Here is a 22,320-nt window from a genome sequence, read left to right on the forward strand (position 1 = left end):
GCAAAAATTTTGTATAATCGTCAATTTTTTTTCAATCGGTCAGTGTTGTTGTAAAAATATGGCAGGTAATTAAAGTTCGTGTTTTGAAGCCGAAGTTTAACGATTGTCACCTGTTTGTCAACAATCAACAAAAAAGCCTGGATATTGAGCACGTGTTTAACAAGTACAATCAGATAATAGTTTATTTTAAGGACATCCATGCGTATTGCGATCACCGGATTTTTACGAGATGGGTCACACTGAGGTCACTTTGCATACGGAAAATATGTCGGGGGAATGAAGCAATGAAAATAAATAAACTTCTTCAAAATATTAACAAATTAAAGAATTTTCTTCAGAAAAAAGTATATGTACATAAGTTTTATAATGAAAACTATCCATTGAGTTATAAAAAAACATATGCATTACTTTTTTTAATTTGAGGTTTCTTATGACTTTAAACAATATTTTTTTGTGTTTTTGTGTTATTGTGTTTACAAAAATTTACAAAATTTATGAAAATTGTTCAGAATTGACTATAAAGGGCAATTACTCCTTAAGGGGTCAATTGACCATTTTGGTCATGTTGACTTATTTGTAGGTCTTACTTTGCTGTACATTATTGCTGTTAACAGTTTATCTCTATCTATAATAATATTCAAGATAACCAAAAGCTGCCGGATTTTCTTAAAATTACAATTTCAGGGGTAGCAACCCAACAACGGGTTGCCTGATTGGTCTGAAAATTAGATCTTGACCTAATGAAAAATTTAATCTGCATCAGATATGCTCTAAATGCTTTTGTTTCTGCAATATAAGCCAAAATCTACATTTTACCCCTATGTTCTATTTTTAGCCATGGCAGCCATCTTGGTTGGTTGGCCGGGTCACCGGACACATCTTTTAAACAAGATACCCCAATGATGATTATGGCTAAGTTTGGAAAAATTTGGCCCAGTAGTTTCAGAGAAGAAGATTTTTTAAAAGATTACAAAAATTTACAAAAAAATGTTAATAATTGACTATAAAGGGCAATAACTCCTTAAGGGTCAACTGACCAGTTTGGTCATGTTGTCTTTTTTGTAGATCTTACTTTGCTGAACATTATTGCTGTTTACAGTTTATCTTTATCTATAACTAGAGGCTCACCTTGGTCTATGTGCATATTAAACATTCGCTCACCTTGGTCTATGTGCATATTAAACAAAGGACACAGATAGATTCATGACAAAATCGTGTTTTGGTGATGGATATGTGTATGTACTTACTATACTGAACATTCTTGCTGCCTACAATTATCTCTATCTTTAATAAACTTGGCCCAGTAGTTTCAGTGGAAAATATTTTGTAATAATTTACAAAAATTTACAAAATTTATGAAAATTGTTAAAAATTTACTATAAAGGGCTATAACTCCTTAAGGGGTCAATTGACCATTTTGATCATGTTGTAGGTCTTAATTTGCTGAACATTATTCATAATAATATTGAAAATAATAACCAAAAGCTGCAAAATTTTCTTAAAATTATCAATTCAGGGGCAGCAATCCAACAACAGGTTGCCTCATTGGCTGAAAATTACAGGGCAGATAGATTTTGAACTAATGAACAATTTCATCCTGTCATTTTTGCTCTAAATGCTTTAGTTTCAGAGATATGAGCCAAACACTGTATTTTACCCATGTACTATTTTTAGCCATGTTGGCCATCTTGGTTCACGGGTAGGGTCATCAGACACATTTTTTAATCTAGATACCCTAATGATGATTATGGCCAAATTTGGTTAAATTTGTCTTTGTAGTTTCAGAGTAGAAGATAAAAGATAAAAGATTACAAACATTTATGAAAAATTGTTAAAAATTGATTATAAAGGGCAATATACATAATAATATTAACCAAAAACGGCAAAATTTCCTTAAAATTATCAATTCAGGGGCAGCAACCCAACAACGGGTTGTCAGACTCATCTGAAAATTTCAGGGCAAATAGATGTTGACCTGATAGACAATTTTACCCTATGTCAGATTTGCTCTAAATGCTTTGCTTTCAGAGATATAAGCCAACACCTACATTTTCCCCCTATGTTCTGTTTTTAGCCATGGCAGCCATCTTGGTTAGTTGGCCGTGGTCATCGAACACATTTTTCAAACTAGACATCCCAATGATGATTGTTGCCAAGTTTGGTTAAATTTGGCCCATTAGTTTTAGAGGAGAAGATTTTTGTAAAAGTTTACGGACGACAGACGCCAAGTGATGAGAAAAGCTCACTTGGCCGAGCTAATTATATTCAAGATAATAACCAACCAGATGCTCCACAGGGCGCAGCTTTATACGACCGCAGAGGTCGAACCCTGAACAGTTGGGGCTAGTATGGACACAACATTCAAGCTGTATACAGCTCTGAATTTGGATTGTGATTAAATAGTTGACACAGCATAGGTTTCTGACACAGAATGAATGTGGTCTAATGAACTTAAAATTATTTTTTTTGCTTTTGAGCAATTCACTATGCCGTTGAATATTAATCCTCTCAAAAAAAAACCAGATGCTCCGCAGGGCGCAGCTTTATACGACCGCAGAGGTTGAACCCTGAACGGTTGGGGCAAGTATGGACACAACATTCAAGCTGGATTCAGCTCTAAATTTGGATTGTGATTAAATAGTTGACACAGCATAGGTTTCTGACACAGAATGAATGTGGTCTAATGAACTTAAAATATTTTTTTTGCCTTTGAGCAATTCACTATGCTGTTGAATATTAATCCTCTCAAAAAAATGTTTGAAGAAATTTTCTTTTTATTTATGAAATCTGAAATGAGAAAAATTTAACCCCCACCCCCATTTGTTTTCACATCCCCCTTTCCCTTTTTCCAAAACTGATCTCAATTCAAATTTCTAATGGAGTTTGCAACAATAACTACTCATTTAAATACATCATAAAATATTAAAATGTAAAATAAAGTGCTTGTTATCACTGAATGGTAAAGATTGTTTTAATTTATCAGTTGGTAGAAAAAGTGAATATACATTGTATATTGTATAAAACAATGATTTAAGTTGATTCAACTACTATTCTGGACAAAGAAAGATAACTCCAATTGAAATATTAATTATATATCTGTATTGTATAAAACAAAGATTTAAGTTGATTCAACTACTATTCTGGACAAAGAAAGATAACTCCAATTGAAATTGCAATTAGATATTTCTTGCTATTGCGCAATACTGAGTAATTGAAAATATTTGCTATTGCACAATACTGTGCAATTGAAGATTTCTTGCTATTGCGCAATACTGTGCAATTGAAAATTTCTTGCTATTGCACAATACTGTGCAATTGAACATTTCTTGCTATTGGTGAATACTGTGCAATTGAAAATTTCTTGCTATTGCACAAAACTTAATATAATAATTTTGGATCCTGATTTGAACCAACTTGAAAACTGGGCCCATAATCAAAAATCTAAGTACATGTTTAGATTCAGCATATCAAAAAAGCCCAAGAATTCAATTTTTGTTAAAATCAAACTTAGTTTAATTTTGGACCCTTTGGACTTTAATGTAGACCAATTTGATAACGGGACCAAAAATTAAGAATCTACATTTTGTTTTTTTTGGAAAAGAAAGTTTGTTTCCAGTTTTTGGAGAAAAAAATAATTTGTTTTTGATTCTGAGAAAAAAAAAATTGTTTGTTTCACCCTCAGCTGCCACTATATGTAATGCTAAAATTGAAAGAAAAAAATTGTTTTCGACTTGTCGCTGCAGGCGAAAAAAAAAAAAATTTGTCCAGAAAAAAAAAAAACTATAGCCCCCCCTCCCCAGAAAATCAAATGGTTGCTGCCTTATTCATGTTTTGTTGTTCCTAGACCTAGAATACTAATGAGTATTTACAAATTCAACTGATGCAGTTATAGCGTAAAACGTGCCCTTTTGTAAATGACATGCCATAAATTGAAAAAAACCCACATTTAACTGGATTTGTTTACACCAGAAATCAGGGATGTTCCCTGAAAGCAGGGAATTCACGTATCCAACATTTTCTGACTTGTGCAAAACCTGTTCGAAGTTGAAGACAAAAGTAAATTGATTTCAAAGCACGATTCAGACAATTTTTACTAAAGATTTTATCCTTTAAACAGGAACAGAGGTAAAAGACAAAGCAAATCAAGGTGCACTCAGTGGTTGAAAGATGCTTCAGATTTTATTTTCAAATATCACATTTGCACGCAACACAAATCGTGTTATCCTTGATTCCGAATCATATAGACGCTTTAATGCAAAAATGCCTTGATTTAAAACGCTTGTTGACTACAGCATCGGAAAGGTATGACAAAAAACCAATGCACGTTTACATTCGGCAATCCTCGGTAGAATCCGCTAATCTCCTTCTATCCGTTAGATGAGGGTACGGAATCGGCCGAGTTGAGACGAATGTGCACGTTTACTACAGCATCGGATAGATATCACCAAAAACCAACATAGCAAAAAAAAAAAAAAAATTTGGACAAGAATGGCCAATAAAATTTTTCGAGTCGCGGCGATTTTACCGGGTCGGTAGTGGGAGGGGAAACAAACAATATTTTATTTTTGGCCTAAACTAAAGTTATAGTGCGAAAACCAAGAAAATGCTTATTTGGGCTTTTTGGCCCTAATTCCTAAAATGTTGGGACAAAAACTCCCAAAATCAATCCCAACCTTCCTTTTGTGGTCATAAACCTTGTGTTAAAATTTCATTGATTTCTATTCACTTTTACTAAAGTTAGAGTGCGAAAACTAAAAGTATTCGGACGACGACGACGACGCCAACGTGATAGCAATATACGACGAAAAATTAAAATTTTTGCGGTCGTATAAAAATATTTGAAGAAATTCAGATTTAATTTCTGAAATCTGAATTTAGAAAAATTGAACCCCCCCTTTTTTTTCTCTCACCTCCCCCTTTCCCTATTCCAAGAATGATCTCAATTAAAATTTCTAATGGAGATTGCAACAATTACTACTCATTTAAATACATCATAAAAAATTAAAATATAAAATGTCATACAGTCATGGTTAAAATTAATATTAATTAATAGTAACTCCTAAAAAATTTAATGGGGAATATGTACAAAGAGACACAGATGATGCCCCTGCTAGCATATAACGTTATAAAAGGACATAACTCAAGAACTGTAAAAGAGAAGCTGCTAAAAATTGAACTTAAACTGAATTTAGAGGTAATAAGCATTATATACACATTTCATTAAATTTAGTTGAGACAAACTTAAGTTAAGAGAACAGAAACTAAAAAATTCTTCAATGGTAACCAAAGTGCTTGTAATTACTGAATGGTAAAGACTGCTTTAATTTATCAGTTGGTAGTAAAGTGAATATTGCATTGTATATTGTATATAGCATTGATTTAAGTTAATTCAACTACTATTCTGGACAAAGAAAGATAACTCTAATTTTCAAATATTTCATAAAGCATTGGTTTTAGGTGATTCAACAACCATTCTGGACAAAGAAAGATAACTCCAATTAAGTGTCTTGAAACTACAAAAATGCTTGTTTTTGGTCCCTTTTTGGTCCTTTATTCCTAGACTGTTTGCCCCATGAGTGACCCACAAAATGTCCCAACCTTCTACTTATGGTATTAAACATTGTGGTACAATTTCAGAACAATTGAAATACTTATACACACCTTTTTGTACTGACACTAGATAAATGCTTGTTTTGGGCCCCTTTGGGCCCCTAATTATTAAACCTTAGGGACCATAACCCCCAAAAATCAATCCCAAGCTTCCTTTTGTGGTTATAAACATTGTGATAAATTTTATTGATTTCTATTTACTAATACTAAAGCTATCATCCGGAAACCATCCGTCTTCAGACGACGCTGACGATGTGATACCAATATACGACCGCAAAAATTTTGTGGTCGTATAAAAACACCAAAATTTCCAATGCTGGGGTCAGCAAACCATCAACAGACTGTCCGATTCATCTGAAATTTCAGGGCAGATAGATCTTGATCTGATAAAACAATTTTACCCTGTCAGATTTGCTCTAAATGCTTTGGTTTTAGAGATATAACCCAAAATTTACATTTTACCCCTATGTTATATTTTTACCCATTGCGGCCATTTTGGTAGGTTGGCCGGCTCACCAGACACACCTTTTAAACTAGATACCCCAATGATGATTGTAGCAAAGTTTGGTTAAATTTGGCCCAGTAGTTTCAGGAGAGAAGAAATTTTTGTAAAAGTGAACGACAGACGACTGACGTAGGACGACAGAGGCCAAGTGATGAGAAAAGCTCACTTGGCCTATAAATATGTGTTATGTAACTAAGGGTTAAAAAAATGAACAACACAATTTTAACCTTGGTTATATAACCATTTGTTTAAAGATTAAACCATCAGTTATACTTAATCAAGGGTAATTTTTAAAGAGATGAACAACCCAGTCCAGAAGACCAAGTTTAGTTAATGTGAATACTTGTATCACTGTTAAGTGTGTGCCTTACACACATTTACACCATCTCTGATTAAAGATCTCCATACTGTTGATTCAATATTATTCGTTGAATATCAATATTTTGTGGATTTAATGGGTAGTCCTGGTACATGTGAACCACAAATTCAAGTGTTCAAAGAAGTGAAGATTTTCTATATTTTTAATTTATGAAGACATTGGCAAAAACCATGAACTAAAATATCCACAAAAATAAAACATATTCTGATGACAAGTATAGAAAACATACAACAGTTCATTTTCCTCATAAATTGTACTGATTGTAAGTGTGATTTTACCATTTATTTAGTTGTTCTTATTTGACAGAGTACAAGAATATCCTACTACAGTTTAGGTGATCCATTGAAAAATAATAAACTCCCGCATCAATAGTTTTGTCATATGAAAATTGTTTGTTAAGACATAGGTTGAAATCTCATAAACATGTTTAACTCCGCCGCAATTTTGCGCCTGTCCCAAGTCAGGAGCCTTTGGCCTTTGTTAGTCTTGTGATTTTTAATTTTAGTTTCTTGTGTATATTTCGGAGTTTAGTATGACGTCCATTATCACTGAACTAGTATACATATTTTTTAAGGGGCCAGCTGAAGGACGCCTCCTGGTGCGGGAGTTTCTCGCTACATTGAAGACTCATTGGTGGCCTTCGTCTGTTGTCTGCTATTTGGTTGGGTTGTTGTCGCTTTGACACATTCCCCATATCCTTTCTCAATTTTATGTATTGACAGATAAAAGTTTTGTCGACTACCTTTGTGTCCGAGTATATAAATATGAATAGATATCAGAATGGATGTGAGTGAAACCCCATTAACATGATTTAGACAGAAAGAAATGTAACTAATTAATACCTTAGATTTGCATTGCATAATGGTTGCACATTTCATGGATGGGTTTGTTAACGGCATACAAGTAACAAATGCTGGCTTGTCCTATGCTAGCTATAATAGTAATCAGTGTATTTTGCATTGCCTCACATATAAACAACAACCAAGATACAGAAACTGGTTAAGCCAGGATTAATATTCACATAATAAGCATTGTGTATAAGTTTTATAACATTGGGCTGAGGAAACCAATTTTTGGATGTACAGACAAATAGACAAAAGTAATACTTATTGCACCCTTCAATATGGGGTTGGGGTGAGGGGTGGGATAAAAAACAATCTGTAGGCATGTTTATAGTGCCATACATCAGCTAAGCCCTTTGTGAGTGGTTGAACATACAATGCAATCAACAGTATATTTACACTCTGTGTATTGTTTACCTTTCATTCCAATATAAATTGTCATCTCTGTGAAATTGAACACTTTCACTAAATATTTTGTAAACAGGGTTATCTGTATAGCTATTAATCTCTGAAATAAAAAAAAAATACAATATTAATTATTAGTACCTCTTTTATATTCAAAATTCAGCCAAAAATGCATACTACTTCAAATACAATTTTTACCTTATGTAAGCAACATAAACAGACATTAACTTCTTTCTTTAAATACTGCTAAAGAGAATAATAAAATTAAATCAAAGCACTGCAAGTGAGCAGTTAACCAAAAATCAAGGAAAACGTAATTTGAAAACTGTGGAAGTGTTGCTTCATTCTTTTTTTTAAGATTTGAAAGAACAAACATTAAACATTCATATATTGTACATTTATGTTTATTTTATGAATTGATTATTATTTAAGGCAAATTAATTAATATTTCATCAACGTTTTCAAAAGCAATGCATATATGGGTCATTTGAAAAAATGTCGAATTTTCAGTACACCCATGCTAAAAAATTTATTTCTCAAGAAAATTGCAGTAAGGGTTTAAATGAAAGTTTGTAGGATTTACGAGTCAGGACATTAATAATAAAGACGATTTAGATCTATTTTGATAAATTTAAAACATATTTAATTCAGATTTTTGCGTAATTTGTGTGCGTACAGTGTCAGAGTAACACATTTCAAATTATGTTTTTGCTTTTTTCTGATCGCCTAGATATCGGCATTTTAGGGACTTTCTTAGAACGTTAATAATAACTCTAACGAAAAATCGTAGCTTCTATATTATTATATGTATCATTTTTTCTACAAACTAAATTCAATCAGCGTACATGAAGTTCATGTCCATCCTGTTACCGATACTTAAATCAGCTGTTAAATTGTTCTCCCTGTGAATATTGAACTAATCAGTAATGATTTCAAAATTGCAAAGTAAACTAAACATTGAACACAGCACATTTCTTGCATGACAGTGAAGATAAAAGAAATTTCAAGACATTTAGTGAAAAAAATTTAGGGGTACTTTTTTGTCATGTCTATCAGCTGTTACCAAAATATTGATTAATTACACCAATGTAATACTTGTAAAATGTGCAATAAGTAATAGTAAAAGTTCAATGATAAGTTAATATTGATATTAAAAGACCTCCGAACAAAAAGGGAATTTGAACAGCCATTTTTGTGAGGAGGTCTTTTAATGTCAATATTAACTGAAGCATGGAACTTTTACTGACTTACAAACCGTCAAAAATATAAGAAAAGTACATAAAAAGCATGTGCAGAAACCGAATTCCCCTGAATTGGATGTGTCTAAATATGTTCAACTTAGATGATAGTTAAACAGTATTCAGACTGATATAGACAATTAACAGTTACCAAATTGCAATGAAAACGGACCGATTTAATGGCATTACATCATATAATTATTTATTTATCATAATTTGTTTAGCATTAAAATAACACCAAATGATAGTTTTACCAAGTTAGGGGGTAAATTTATATTTTTTTAGCCAACATTTCAAAATAACGATTTCTTATTTAATAAATGAGGCAATTAAAAACCTAAACAGACCTCATTTATAACTGCATGACCAATGAATATTCTGGCCAACAACTTCTTGCTATATATACTTGATAATTTTGATCTGTCAGTAATCATGAAATAGATTCGTAAAGATCAGACCTTAGAAAACAGTAAGTAAACTCTTCCAACAATATTCATCCGGTAAATGTTCATTTTATTTCTGATTCGGTAATTTTCCTACATTACGTTACATGCGAATGCAAAATAATTAGTTTTGTCTATTCAGTCCAATTAATTAATAGATCTTGCTTTTTTTATAATAAAAACTATGCATGCAAACTTCAATGAATAAAACCTTACTAAACTAGGTTTCACTGGCCTGATCAAAACGTGTTAGGTGAGATATATTCGCAAGTTCAATGTATTATATGTAAACGAACTCTTTAATGCAGTCGTCCGTTATTCCCTTTTGATGTCTAAACGAAGCAAAATTACTTGAAAAAAAACTATCTTTCTTAGTTTTATCCTTGCCTGACAAAAAAAATCATATGTTATTAATCGTATTAAAACAGTAGATAAGAACCATAGTAAAAAAATATTTAAAACTTTATAATAAGCAGTCAGTTATGTTATAAATTGAAGAGACCCCCCCCCTAAAAACCCATAAAAATTTAAATGGAAATTGTACATTATAGAATTTTACAAGATCTTGTCTTTGTGTGCTAAGTACTAGTACAGAGAAATCAATTAAGTTGATTGTAATTGATTGTTGTTTGCTTTACGTCCAGTAGCAAATATTTCATGCATGTTCATGACTATAACACATAAATTTTAAATACGATAGGTAGGTCGTGCAATAGGAGGTCGACAGTGAGGTTGGACGTGAAACTTTAAAATACCACTGGAAGATGAAGGGATATTAAATAAGGACAGAAATTTAGATTTGCAACAGCTGGTGACATTCGGACCACTGAAATAATAGGTGCATGACGTTCTAATTTGCCGAGAGCGTTGATCCATAAAATCTACCCTGAAGTCGATCATCGATGTTTACATGAATTTTACAATATCATTTCACGCACCGAATTTAGGTTAGATACCTTTAGCTCGCTTTATTAACTGTGAAAATTCTGTGAAACTGTATTGTGTATTGTATTTTGGTATGATATTCTGTACTACCGATCACTACCGCTCTCCTGGTTGGTCTCGTGGAGGGGTGTTCGTCACGTGTGCAGGAGGTCATTTCATTTGTTCGAATCTCGAACGGGTCAGACAAAGACGTTTATTAAATTTGTATTCTATTTCAACGCTAAACAAGTGGCATCATAGAGTAAGAGCACAGACTGGCAGGCTCAGAGTTGGAAATGTGTCCGGGTCGGTTGACTTTTCTTCCTGCGAACTAATAGCTTGTGAACTTACACAATACAAAAACCGACTCATCCCGCTAACATGTTTAACCCTGCCACATTATTTATGTATGTGCCTGTCCCAAGTCAGGAGCCTGTAATTCAGTGGTTGCTGTTTGTTTATGTGTTACATATTTGTTTTTCGTTCATTTTTTTTATATAAATAAGGCATTAGTTTTCTCGTTTGAATTATTTTGCATTGTCATGTCGAGGCCTTTTATAACTGACTATGCGGTATGGGCTTTGCTCATTGTTAAAGGCCGTACGGTGACCTATAGTTGTTAATGTATGTGTCATTTTGGTCCCTTGTGGGCAATTGTCTCGTTGGCAATCATAACACATCTTCTTTTTTATATCAGCGTGTCAGTCTAGTAAAAAACGGGGTTAATACTCTTATTATATTTACATGTTATCGTCCTGAGTATTAATTTTATTTGCCGCTGGTCGTCATTCATTATTTTACCGTTATATTATACAGTGAAGTCCTTTTCTTTTACTGGTTTATATTACAACTTCTTAAATTTTCACCGATCAAAATTAAAATAGGGCAGGTGAAATTTTTTAACCAAACACTTGTGATTGTTGGGAAATCTTTGACGGTAAATAATATTAAATCAAGTGTGCCTTTTCGGATATATAATATTTGACGGTAAATGTTATTGAATTAACTCCGTATAACTATTATTTAGTCATGGGTCGGTTTTGAGCTTATTATTCTGTATACGCGTCTTTCTATAAAAAATAAGACTGAATGTTGACTCTTAATATTTTGATTTATCTGTTTCTTTTGGTTGCTGTCGCATTAATGTATACCTTTATCTCCTTTTATTCAAAACCAAACGATTCACTTGGGTGTAGAAATATTGACATCTCTTGACCTCTCCCGTCCCACAGTATACCCTTCCTAAATGGGTGCGTTCGTTTTGCTTATCGGATATATAAATACGCAGCTTTGTCCGATCGAAATATAATAGGAATGTATATCGGATGCCTGATGTAGTGAGAATTTCACGCTCATTATACCTTAAAAACATTAGAGGAAAAGACGATCTACGCACGAGTTGAATGATTGAAACAACAAGTAAGGTCATCTAAAACTTTTCAAATAAGTCGCATGGACAATTATAGTAGATAAAAAAAAAATATAACAAAACCGATCAGCAAAACAATATAAAAAAAATTGAAACGCCCAAAATAAGTTTATAAATTGTTGTCAACATTTTTTTTTCATTTTTTTTGGCTATTATACCAGTCTGAGATATAAATAAACTTGAAACAGCAAATGTTGTCACTTAGAAGAGACAGCAGTCATTGTACACTTTAATATAAGAGTTATATTGCCACTCAATGAAGATTTTTTTCTATTCTTACCCCCTCCCCCTATATTAGTTTTGCTGGAAAGGATACAATGTAACCCCTGATGTGTACTACTATCTACGACAACGTTTTTTTAATGTTAAATACAAAAAGATTAAATGCAAAGGGAAAAATGATGGAAGAAATGCTAAGATTTACGCTTAAAAATTCAAATATATAAAAATTGGAAAACTGTTTGAGATGATAATCAACTGAGGACAAATGATTATACATCACTAAATGAAGCTGATTAATTTATTGCTCCTTTGTGTCCAGTGGCAAATATGTCATGCATATTCACGATTCGATGCAAAGTGTATCAATCTGAGGCAAATGCTTACAAATTTAGAGTGGCACTTTCTACAATAAGACAGAGCGATCGCTAGAGGTAAAACTTATGCCATAATAGAATAGATTATGATCGAACTCTAAGTTAAGCTATTAGCGGCCTCCTTCCCTCTTTTTTCTTCACGATAGACGAATGCCAAAAACAAAACGTCATGAATTTACAATACAAGAGTGCACACGCTGAAATGCCTCGCCTTCTATACTAATCATTGATATCATGTTGATAGTCCTAAGTATAAAGTTAAGCTTTATAACAACTGTCACATAAACTTAACATTAACCAAGATAACTAAACAAAGACCAATGAACCTTGAAAATGAGGTCAAGGTCAGATGAACCATGCCAGGCAGACATGTACAGCTAATAATGCTTCTATACAACATATATAGTTGACCTATTACTTATAGTTTAAGAAAAATAGACCAAAACACAAAAACTTATCACAGTGCAATGAACCGTGAAAATGAGGTCACGGTCAAATAAAACCTGCGCGACTGACATAAAGATCATAAAATATTTCCATACACCAAATATAGTTGACCTATAGCATATAGTATTGGATAAAAAGACCAAAACTCAAAAACTTAACATTGACCACTGAACCATGAAAATGAGGTCAAGGTCACATGACATCTGCCCGCTAGACATGTACACCTTACAATCATTCCATACAACAAATATAGTAGACCTATTGCATATAGTATGAGAAAAACAGACCAAAACACAAAAATTTAACTATACCCACTGAACCATGAAAATGAGGTCAAGGTCAGATGACACCTGCCAGTTGGACATGTACACCTTACAGTCCTTCCATACACCGAATATACAAGCCCTATTGCTTATAGTATCTGAGATATGGACTTGACCACCAAAACTTAACCTTGTTCACTGATCCATGAAATGAGGTCGAGGTTAAGTGAAAACTGTCTGACAGACATGAGGACCTTGCAAGGTACGCACATATGAAATATAGTTATCCTATTACTTATAATAAGAGAGAATTCAACATTACAAAAAATTTGAACTTTTTTTTCAAGTGGTCACTGAACCATGAAAATGAGGTCAAGGACATTGGACATGTGACTGACGGAAACTTCGTAACATGAGGCATCTATATACAAAGTATGAAGCATCCAGGTCTTCCACCTTCTAAAATATAAAGTTTTTAAGAAGTTAGCTAACACCGCCGCCGCCGCCGCCGCCGCCGCCGCCGGATCACTATCCCTATGTCGAGCTTTCTGCAACAAAAGTTGCAGGCTCGACAAAAAAACGGTCACTACCGGTATAAGAAAAGGAGATATGGACTTTTTTTTATAAATAAATTCCTATTGCAGCCAACATCTCCCGGTTCGGGACAGGTTATAATTTCCACAAAATACCGTTTGATTATTAATCGGAGATATTTAAGCAACCAAAAGCACTTTAAATAAAAAAAATCTAAAATTGTAAATTATGGTATTTTGCTGGATGTTTTTCCGATCATAGTTTGGACCCCTTGATTTTAAGAGGGCGTATCTAATTAGTCATGCCTGATTAACTTTAAGTATTTTGAACCTCAACTTAAAGACCTACACCGGGTAAATAAGTTCGAGGTACAATAAGTAGACAATAGAAATCCTTTGTGAAATGAGATAGTCCCAGGTATCTTAGATAATTATTTTGCATTGAATAACAATGAAAAATGCACGAGCAGGTTTGTAAAGTGTTGTAAACCAAAATCACAACAGAACAAGAATGTGTCCAAAGTACACGGATGCCCCACTCGCACTATTATTTTTCATGTTCAATGGACCATGAAATTGGATAAAAAACATAATTAGGCATTAAAATTAGAAAGATAATATCATAGAGAACATGTGTACTAAGTTTCAAGTTGATTGGACTTCAACTTCATCAAAAACTACCTTGACCAAAAACTTTAACCTGAAACATGCACTGTCATTTTCTATGTTCAGTGGACCATGAAATTGGGGTCAAAAGTTTAATTTGGCTTTAAAATTAGAAAGATCATATCATAAGGAACATGTGTACTAAGTTTCAAGTTGATTGGACTTCAACTTCATCAAAAACTACCTTGACCAAAAACTTTAACCTGAAACATGCACTGTCATTTTCTATGTTCAGTGGACCATGAAATTGGGGTCAAAAGTTTAATTTGGCTTTAAAATTAGAAAGATCATATCATAAGGAACATGTGTACTAAGTTTCAAGTTGATTGGACTTCAACTTCATCAAAAACTACCTTGACCAAAAACTTTAACCTGAAGCGGGACAGACGGACGAACAGACAGACAGACAGACAGACAGACAGACAGACAGACAGACAGACAGACGGACGAACGGACGCACAGACCAGAAAACATAATGCCCCTCTACTATCGTAGGTGGGGCATAAAAAAACATTATCACTTCGTCAAAGGGAGTAGTTATTTCAAAACAGCATTCAAAAATGGAGAAATTTGTCTATCCTGTTACTATGGTTGCTATGGTTACAGCAACTGGATAGACAATAGTAGACAGAAACGTCTTTAAAAAGTTTATAATAACATATAGTTGCACACCTTGAAGTATTTCGTTGTTTGAGCTCATCTCAAGATTATAAAGTCTTAATCTTTACAATTTAGCATTTACAGGTGCAATACTGCTAAAGGTAACAGGATAGACAAAAAGGGCAACAGGAAAGACCTTAACATAGTGATATATCATTAACGTACGTTCCTGTTACCAACAAAATAATTTCGAAAGTAAACCAATATATATGCGACGGATTTTCTTGATGTTGGGTTTATTTAAAAGAAAGAAAAACTAGTGTTGGATAATCGGTTGAAATTACCAATCGATTATCTATTACAATCGTTTGACAGCAACCAACCGACTATCGGTTATAATCGCATCAGAATACTTTGCCCTTTTTTAAAATGAAATCATGCATTTTAGTCTCATTGGTCATGTCTAATGTGTATATTCCATTTCATTGCAGAGTTTTATATGTTAATATTTGATCTTCTGTTTCCTTTTCATATTTTATTTAGCAATTATAAAAATGAATTAATTAGAATCCAGATTCAGATTGAACATATTTTATCTCATAATTACAACATTAATTACCAAGAGTGACACTAACTTTTCTAAATTTCAATGGTGTAACTCACATTATAATTTCAATAACTTAGCAGTATAAACATTTGAATGTTCACAGTAAGAAAAGATATATATAAAGTATTTTACTTTAAGAAATTTATGCCCGCGTCACACTGTCCCGATTTTTACGCCGATGGCAACACGATAATGGAAATTTTCAAAATCGGGACTGATCGTATCCAGATCGGGCTATTCGTAGTGCCATCTTTAACCATCGGAGAACCATCGGCCACTTTTTCTAGCCTTCGGGGAAAACTTCGGGAAGGGTTCTAAATTTTTTAACATGTTAAAAAATCCCCGAAGGTGCATCCGATGTTGAGGGTTCGTATTGAGTTCGTATCACCATCCTCTCCATCGTAATGTCACCGGGAATGCATCTTTGCACATCGTATTGCATTCGTGTTTCCATCGTTTCCATCGGGCAGTTTTGACATTACGATGTCTACACGAATGAATCACGAAGATACCCGAAGGTCTTACGATGGCAGCACGACTTCGTGAAGACCTCGTAATCCCGTCGTGTTGTCATCGAATAAAAGTACGAAGGCGACAAGATGGAACTACGACGGCAATAAATCCAGCTAAATGTAAGTTAGTTTTCGCGCTAAAATACATTTAAAGTGCCATGCGCGATATGCACTGGTCAGTCTAATACGACAGTTAAGAAAGACGTTCACAAAACATGGAGCTCATATCATATGATTCTATGAGAACAAGAAAGGCGACAGCGCTGTTTCTATTAATTCAAATGGAACAAGAAGAGCAGCTATAACAGGTTCAGGATTTACTTTTAAAAGTAAAATATTATTTTTTGTCAATTTTTCATATCAAGTAACATAATGAAAATCATAAACGCGCCTCGTACACCAACACTGCAGGTACACGTATACATACAGGAAAACCAACTTTTTTTCATTATTCTGATTTTTTATGTATCGTCTCAGTTGTTGTCACACGAATGTTTACTCCATAACCATTTTGTTTTCTATATGTCATAGTTTGCCGCATTTGTTGCTTTCCCCACATCCTTCCTTTTGTCTATATTATTATGATATTCTCCGGGAAAGAGCTCGTTTTGAATAAAAGGGATCAACAAACCCATTACCTTACCTTTAAGATAGATCAGTAAACATGGGCATAATTATGGGTGATTATTCAGTCTAGTGCACACATTTTACAGTTCAAACAAGGCAATGCCGAGCGTGGCATCCCCTCGTATGTAACATATTGGGGACAAATATGGACACTGTATTTGTATATGACACATGCAGAAAATGGTAAATTGAATATGCATATTTGATACATAAACTATTTTTTTTTAGAAATCAACCAAAACATTCAGTAACTGGAAATACCTTTAATATTGTCTTTAGAACCAGCAGGTAAAAAAATGAGCAACCAATTTCCTGTGTATTATGCTATTTCAAGCAGAAAAAAACAAGTCCATCTGCATGACCTTGACCTTTGGCCTTGAACGTAAAAAATGTCAGATCATTACAAAGAGGAACAATATACCAAATGTGGTTATAATCTTTTGAAGCATATTGGTTTTAGAGTGTCCACAAGGGTGATATTGCCTTGTATTACAACTACCACTGTGACCTTGACCTTTAAACTTTAAAGTCAATAGCGCTTAAGATATTTTTAACGAGTAACACCATACCAAGTTTTGAGCATTTTGGTTCTAGAGTGTCCATAACAATTTTATCTACTTACATGTTGTAGGCGAGGGGATAATAAACTAAGTTTTATAAGAATTAGACAAAAAGATCGATTTCCCGCCATGCATGGCAAACTTGTACAGAAACGATATGTTGTCGAAATTCTGTTCGGATCTTTTAGACATAGTATGGCCGTCGCGCCATCATCGTAATCCATCGTGTAGCCTTCGTAATCCATCGTGTAGCCTTCGTGATCCATCGTGTAGGCTTCGGCTGAGATTTGAAGCTTAAATACCCGTCTTCGGTTAACCTTCGTATGTCCATCTTTTGCTATCGTATATAATTTCGACACCATCGTATAGACTTCGTTATTCATCGTACTTGCTTCGGTCACTTTTTGGTATTTTAACGAGATCGGGACCAACTTCGTACGAACTTACAATTTTCGCATACGGGTGTCCATCGTATATAAAAATCGGGACAGTGTGACGCGGGCATTAAGATTAACAGAAAAAAATAAAACAATGCATTTGCATTGAAATATATACAGTAAACAAAGAGGATCCAGCCAATGTCTGTTAATTCGTGTAGAATGCTTTTTTTTCACTTTATGATGTCAATTGTGTCAAGCGAGCGTCTGAACTTATAATTGCAAAAATGCGGAATTATTACATAGTTGAACCGTATCCGATCCGTGATTCTAATGTATTTCAATGGCGGACAAATTTCAGAAAATTTACAAACATAAACGATGTTTGACAAGCAATTTGGGAAGGAATATGACGCTTTTGACGCTACTAATGGATAAAACATTAATAAAAGGCAATTTGACGCTCTAATGAAGTAAAGAAATTATTTTGTCTAAAATCTGAAGGAATTCATGTACGCTCTCAAGTAACAAGTATCCGGTATTGAGAGAGTATTTCATACAAAGTTATTTATTTTAAAGATCAATCTTTATATATATAGTCAATACTTTTGTCACGTTTTAAAGGGGGAAAAATGGTTTTGTCTTTAATTATAGGATGTTTGACATTGTTATTGTCATCCACTGATATTTTTTGTTGCAATTTGTTTGACTGAGCAAATAAAATTCAAACCGCAAACGGACCGGAAGTTGATACGCAAAAAGTCCGGAAGCTATAGCGACAATCGATTGAACAAAATCCCAATCGATTATCGACATCGTGAGGCCCAACCAACTGATTTCCGACTTATTCCGATCATCGGAACAACACTAAGAAAAACTGAAGAACATCATATATTGCTATCTTAGACTTGCATTACTGGTTGTTATTTTTATAACCTTTGAAAACCAATTTTTAGAGTCACACAGTTTTTTTTCAGTACAACATAGAAAATTGGCAAACAATATATTATTTTACAGAATGTATGTATATAGAAGTTTTAACTCTTGAAAACCATCTTATTGGCTACGAAAAACAAACTTAAAATTTTATCAAAATCTTTTCTAAATAACCCAAAATTTTTTCGGAACATGGTAACAGGAGAGACAAAATATGCACCCCCCTATCAAAAACATATTTCAAAATATTCTTGTGTGACCTTATAAAAATTGCATCTTTTTATTTGTTGTTCTATAAGTATTGTTTGTTTTGATTTGCTAGTGATGAGGGTTGTTTGAATAAGTAACTTTAAATCAATTTCAAAATTTCAAAATTTGACATTTTTAAAAAATGACCCATATCAATGTATATTTTTAATGGTGAGTCTGCAGTGGTACAAGTTCGCAATTATTGCAGCTGTTCTAGTTGGTAGTTAATGTTGGTACCAGTTGACTTTTAGTGGCACAAGTTGACCTAGTACGAGTTGGTAATTGTATGAATGGAATTGCTTCCCTAGAAGGAACACTGAGTTTGGATTCTACAGTACAAAATTTATGAGACACAAATCAGACAATGTTTACTACTAAAGGGATCAGAAAGAATTAAAAAAAATAAATGAAAGTGTCCATAGGAACATAGATGATGCCCCTGCTAGCATGAAACATAATAAAGGCACATAACTCAAGAACTGTAAATTTAAAGTGACAGTTAAGTGGTAATAAGCATATTATATATACATTTCATTAAAACTAGGTAAGACAAACTTAAGTTTTAGAAAACACAAACAAAATATCATATAAGGTTATAAAGGGACAAAACTGAAGAACATTATGCTTCTAAACACCGATGGGTAAAGGTTGTTTTAATGTTTGCAGTGCACATTGCATTGTATAAAGCATTGGTTGAAGTTGATGCAATTTTTTTAATTAATTTTTTGAATTGGAATTATCTCCCTTTGTCCATAATTGTAGTTGGTTAATTTTCAAAATTGAAGCAACTACAATTATGGACAAAGAAGGATAACTCTAATTTAAAATTATTTTTTTTAACAATTATACGATTGATATTTTTTGAACAGATTTTAGATGACTCCCTTCTTTATGCCCCTCGAAATACCCCTAAATAGTCCCCAATGCACAGACATGTTAGTCTTACTTTTTTATGAAGACAGTGTCTGCTCGTACCCGCATACGGTACGAATAGTCAAAATGCCGTTTGTAGGCTACGCATACCCGCATCAGGTTTTATAATCAAATGGCAATGGATTAAGAATGAAACGTGAAATACAATGTATGATCAAATATATATATATAGAATTTGTCGCAATTAGTGAATAAATTGATTTATATCACTCAGAAGTTTTATAAATATTTATATATAGGTAAGTGAACAGTTTTTCTCACTTCATAAATATTCTTAAAATTGAAGAGTGTGATCATACATGTCAGTGGGGAAGACATTTCAAAGTTATCATGAAGAATTGGAACCACTTTTTATAACTATAAGTCGATTTAATTTATACAGTTGTATAAACGAAACTCGGAGTCAATTGCAGCTACAGAGAAAAGAAGAACTGGAAACACAAAAATTACAGAGGAATTTTAATTGTAATATGTATCAAATGTCAAACCAGGTGCTCCGCAGGGCGCAGCTTTATACGACCCCCAGTGGTTGAACCCTGAACAGTTGGGGCAAATTTGGTCACAATATTCAAGCTTGATTCGGTCTGAATTTGGATTGTGATCAAATTTTTGACATAATATAGGTTTTTGTAACAAAATTAATGTGGTCAAAGATCTAACAAATCTATTGCACAATACTGTGCAATTGAAGATTTCTTCTTGAAACTTTTCAAAATTCGAAATTTGAAAAATTTTGAAAAAAAAGAAAGCCCTTCAAAAAATAATTAACAAAAAATCCCCCCCCCCTCTTAACTTTTTGAAACCCCCTTGGAGCAATAACCCTTAAACTCAATACCATGCTTTCCATTGCAGTATTGAACCTTGTAGTATAATTTCAGAGAGATCCATACACTTAAACACAAGTTATTGTCATGATTGTTTGGAAACTAGAAACATGCTTCTTTTTGGCCCTTTTTGGCCCCTAATTCCTACATATTTTGGGAAATTAACCCAAAACTTAATCCCAACCTCCCCTTTGTTATATGGTACATTGTGGTACAATTTCAGAGAGATCCATACAATTACACATAAGTTATTGTCTTGAAACTAAAAAAAATGCTTGTTTTGACCCCTTTTTAGCCCTTAATTCCTAAACTTTGACCCCATAACCCCTAAAATGAATCCAAACCTTCTACTTGTGGTTTTAAACATTGCAGTATGATTTCAGAGCAATTGAAATACTTCTACACAAGTTATAATCCTGAAACTAGAAAAATGCTTGTTTTGGGCCCCTTTTGGGACCCTAATTCCTAATCGGTTGGGACCATCATCCCCAAAATCAATCCCAACCTTCCTTTTGTAGTATTGAACCTTCTGAAAAAATTTCATGAAGATCTATTCACTTAAACTAAAGTTATTATCCGGAAACCAATGTGTCTTCGGACGACGACGACGCAGACGACGACATCATACCATTATACGATCCCAAAAATTTTTTGGGGTCGTATAAAAACCTACACGATGAAGGGGGTCTCATTGGGGGGTTCTGATCCCGGATTCCGCTTACTGTTTTGTCAGATTCCCGTATCCAGCTTACACTATGCACGTAAGCAATTCTCATTTTTTTGTAATTTCCCCTGTCCCCGCTAGACTTCATTTCCCGTTTTCACGGCACAATAATTTGACTTTCTCGTGTCACGCTTACAAAAAATTGGCAATCCCCCGCGCGTCACACTTAGACCTAAATGTGACCCACAATCAAGACTCGTTGGCCTGTGATCAACTCAGTGGTGATTGTTGTTTGGACTGGCAACATTTAATATATGCAGGGTTGAAAAATGTGACAAAACAATCCTATTGGATATGTAAAATTTGTTTCAAATCTTAATTAGTATGAATCTATTATTAAAGAAGCAAGTAATAATGTCAAAATAAACCAATTATAATAGATATTTAAAAATTTCAGTTTCTGTTTTTTACATTTTACTAAAAGATTATTTTTGAATCTAATATGGGTATTTTTCAAATTCAGTAATACTTCGGCATTTACATTTTACAATAGTATTAATTTTTATCATGTTTTTCATGTACAGGGACTGTAGTTTCATTTTCAATCAGTGTGCATTTAATTTGCAATGTTAAATTATCATGTTTTATTATCTAATAAATACAATTTGAAAATATTATTTTTCATACTCTTCAATCCTTCTACACGAAATCCCCATATATGAATTTCTATTGAACACTATTTGCAACTTCAAATATTATTGGTTGTTCTGGTCATATTTTTAGTTGGAAGATCAACCAAAATTAAATCTTGAAGTAGCTTTAGTATGGGCAAGGATTTGTATAGTAATCTATACAAATCCTTGGTATGGGCTTTAAATGCTAACCAGATGCTCCGCAGGGCGCAGCTTTATACGACCGCATAGGTTGAACCCTGAACGGTTGGGGCAAGTATGGACACAACATTCAAGCTGGATTCAGCTCTAAATTTGGATTGTGATTAAATAGTTGACACAGCATAGGTTTTGGACACAGAATGAATGTGGTCTAATGAACTTAAAATAATTTTTTTGTCTTTGAGCAATCACTATGCTGTTGAATATTAATCCTCTCAAAAAAATGTTTGAAGAAATTTTCTTTTATTTATGAAATCT

At 33.5% G+C, this 22,320-nt stretch overlaps 1 protein-coding gene across 4 annotated transcripts in view; it reads right to left on the reverse strand.

Moving 5' to 3' along the window:
* The window catches only part of LOC143063638 (E3 ubiquitin-protein ligase E3D-like), a 112,504-nt gene that overhangs the window by 33,957 nt on the left and 56,227 nt on the right, over nt 1-22,320 (reverse strand). For all 4 annotated transcript variants that reach the window (XM_076235889.1, XM_076235891.1, XM_076235890.1 and 1 more), the window contains exon 4: nt 7,754-7,844. In XM_076235889.1, coding sequence (XP_076092004.1) covers nt 7,754-7,844 — 91 coding nt within the window. The remainder of the gene's footprint in view (nt 1-7,753; nt 7,845-22,320) is intronic.

The sequence above is a fragment of the Mytilus galloprovincialis genome, chromosome 2, assembly GCF_965363235.1.
Source record: "Mytilus galloprovincialis chromosome 2, xbMytGall1.hap1.1, whole genome shotgun sequence".
Classification (NCBI taxonomy): Eukaryota; Metazoa; Mollusca; class Bivalvia; order Mytilida; family Mytilidae; genus Mytilus; species Mytilus galloprovincialis.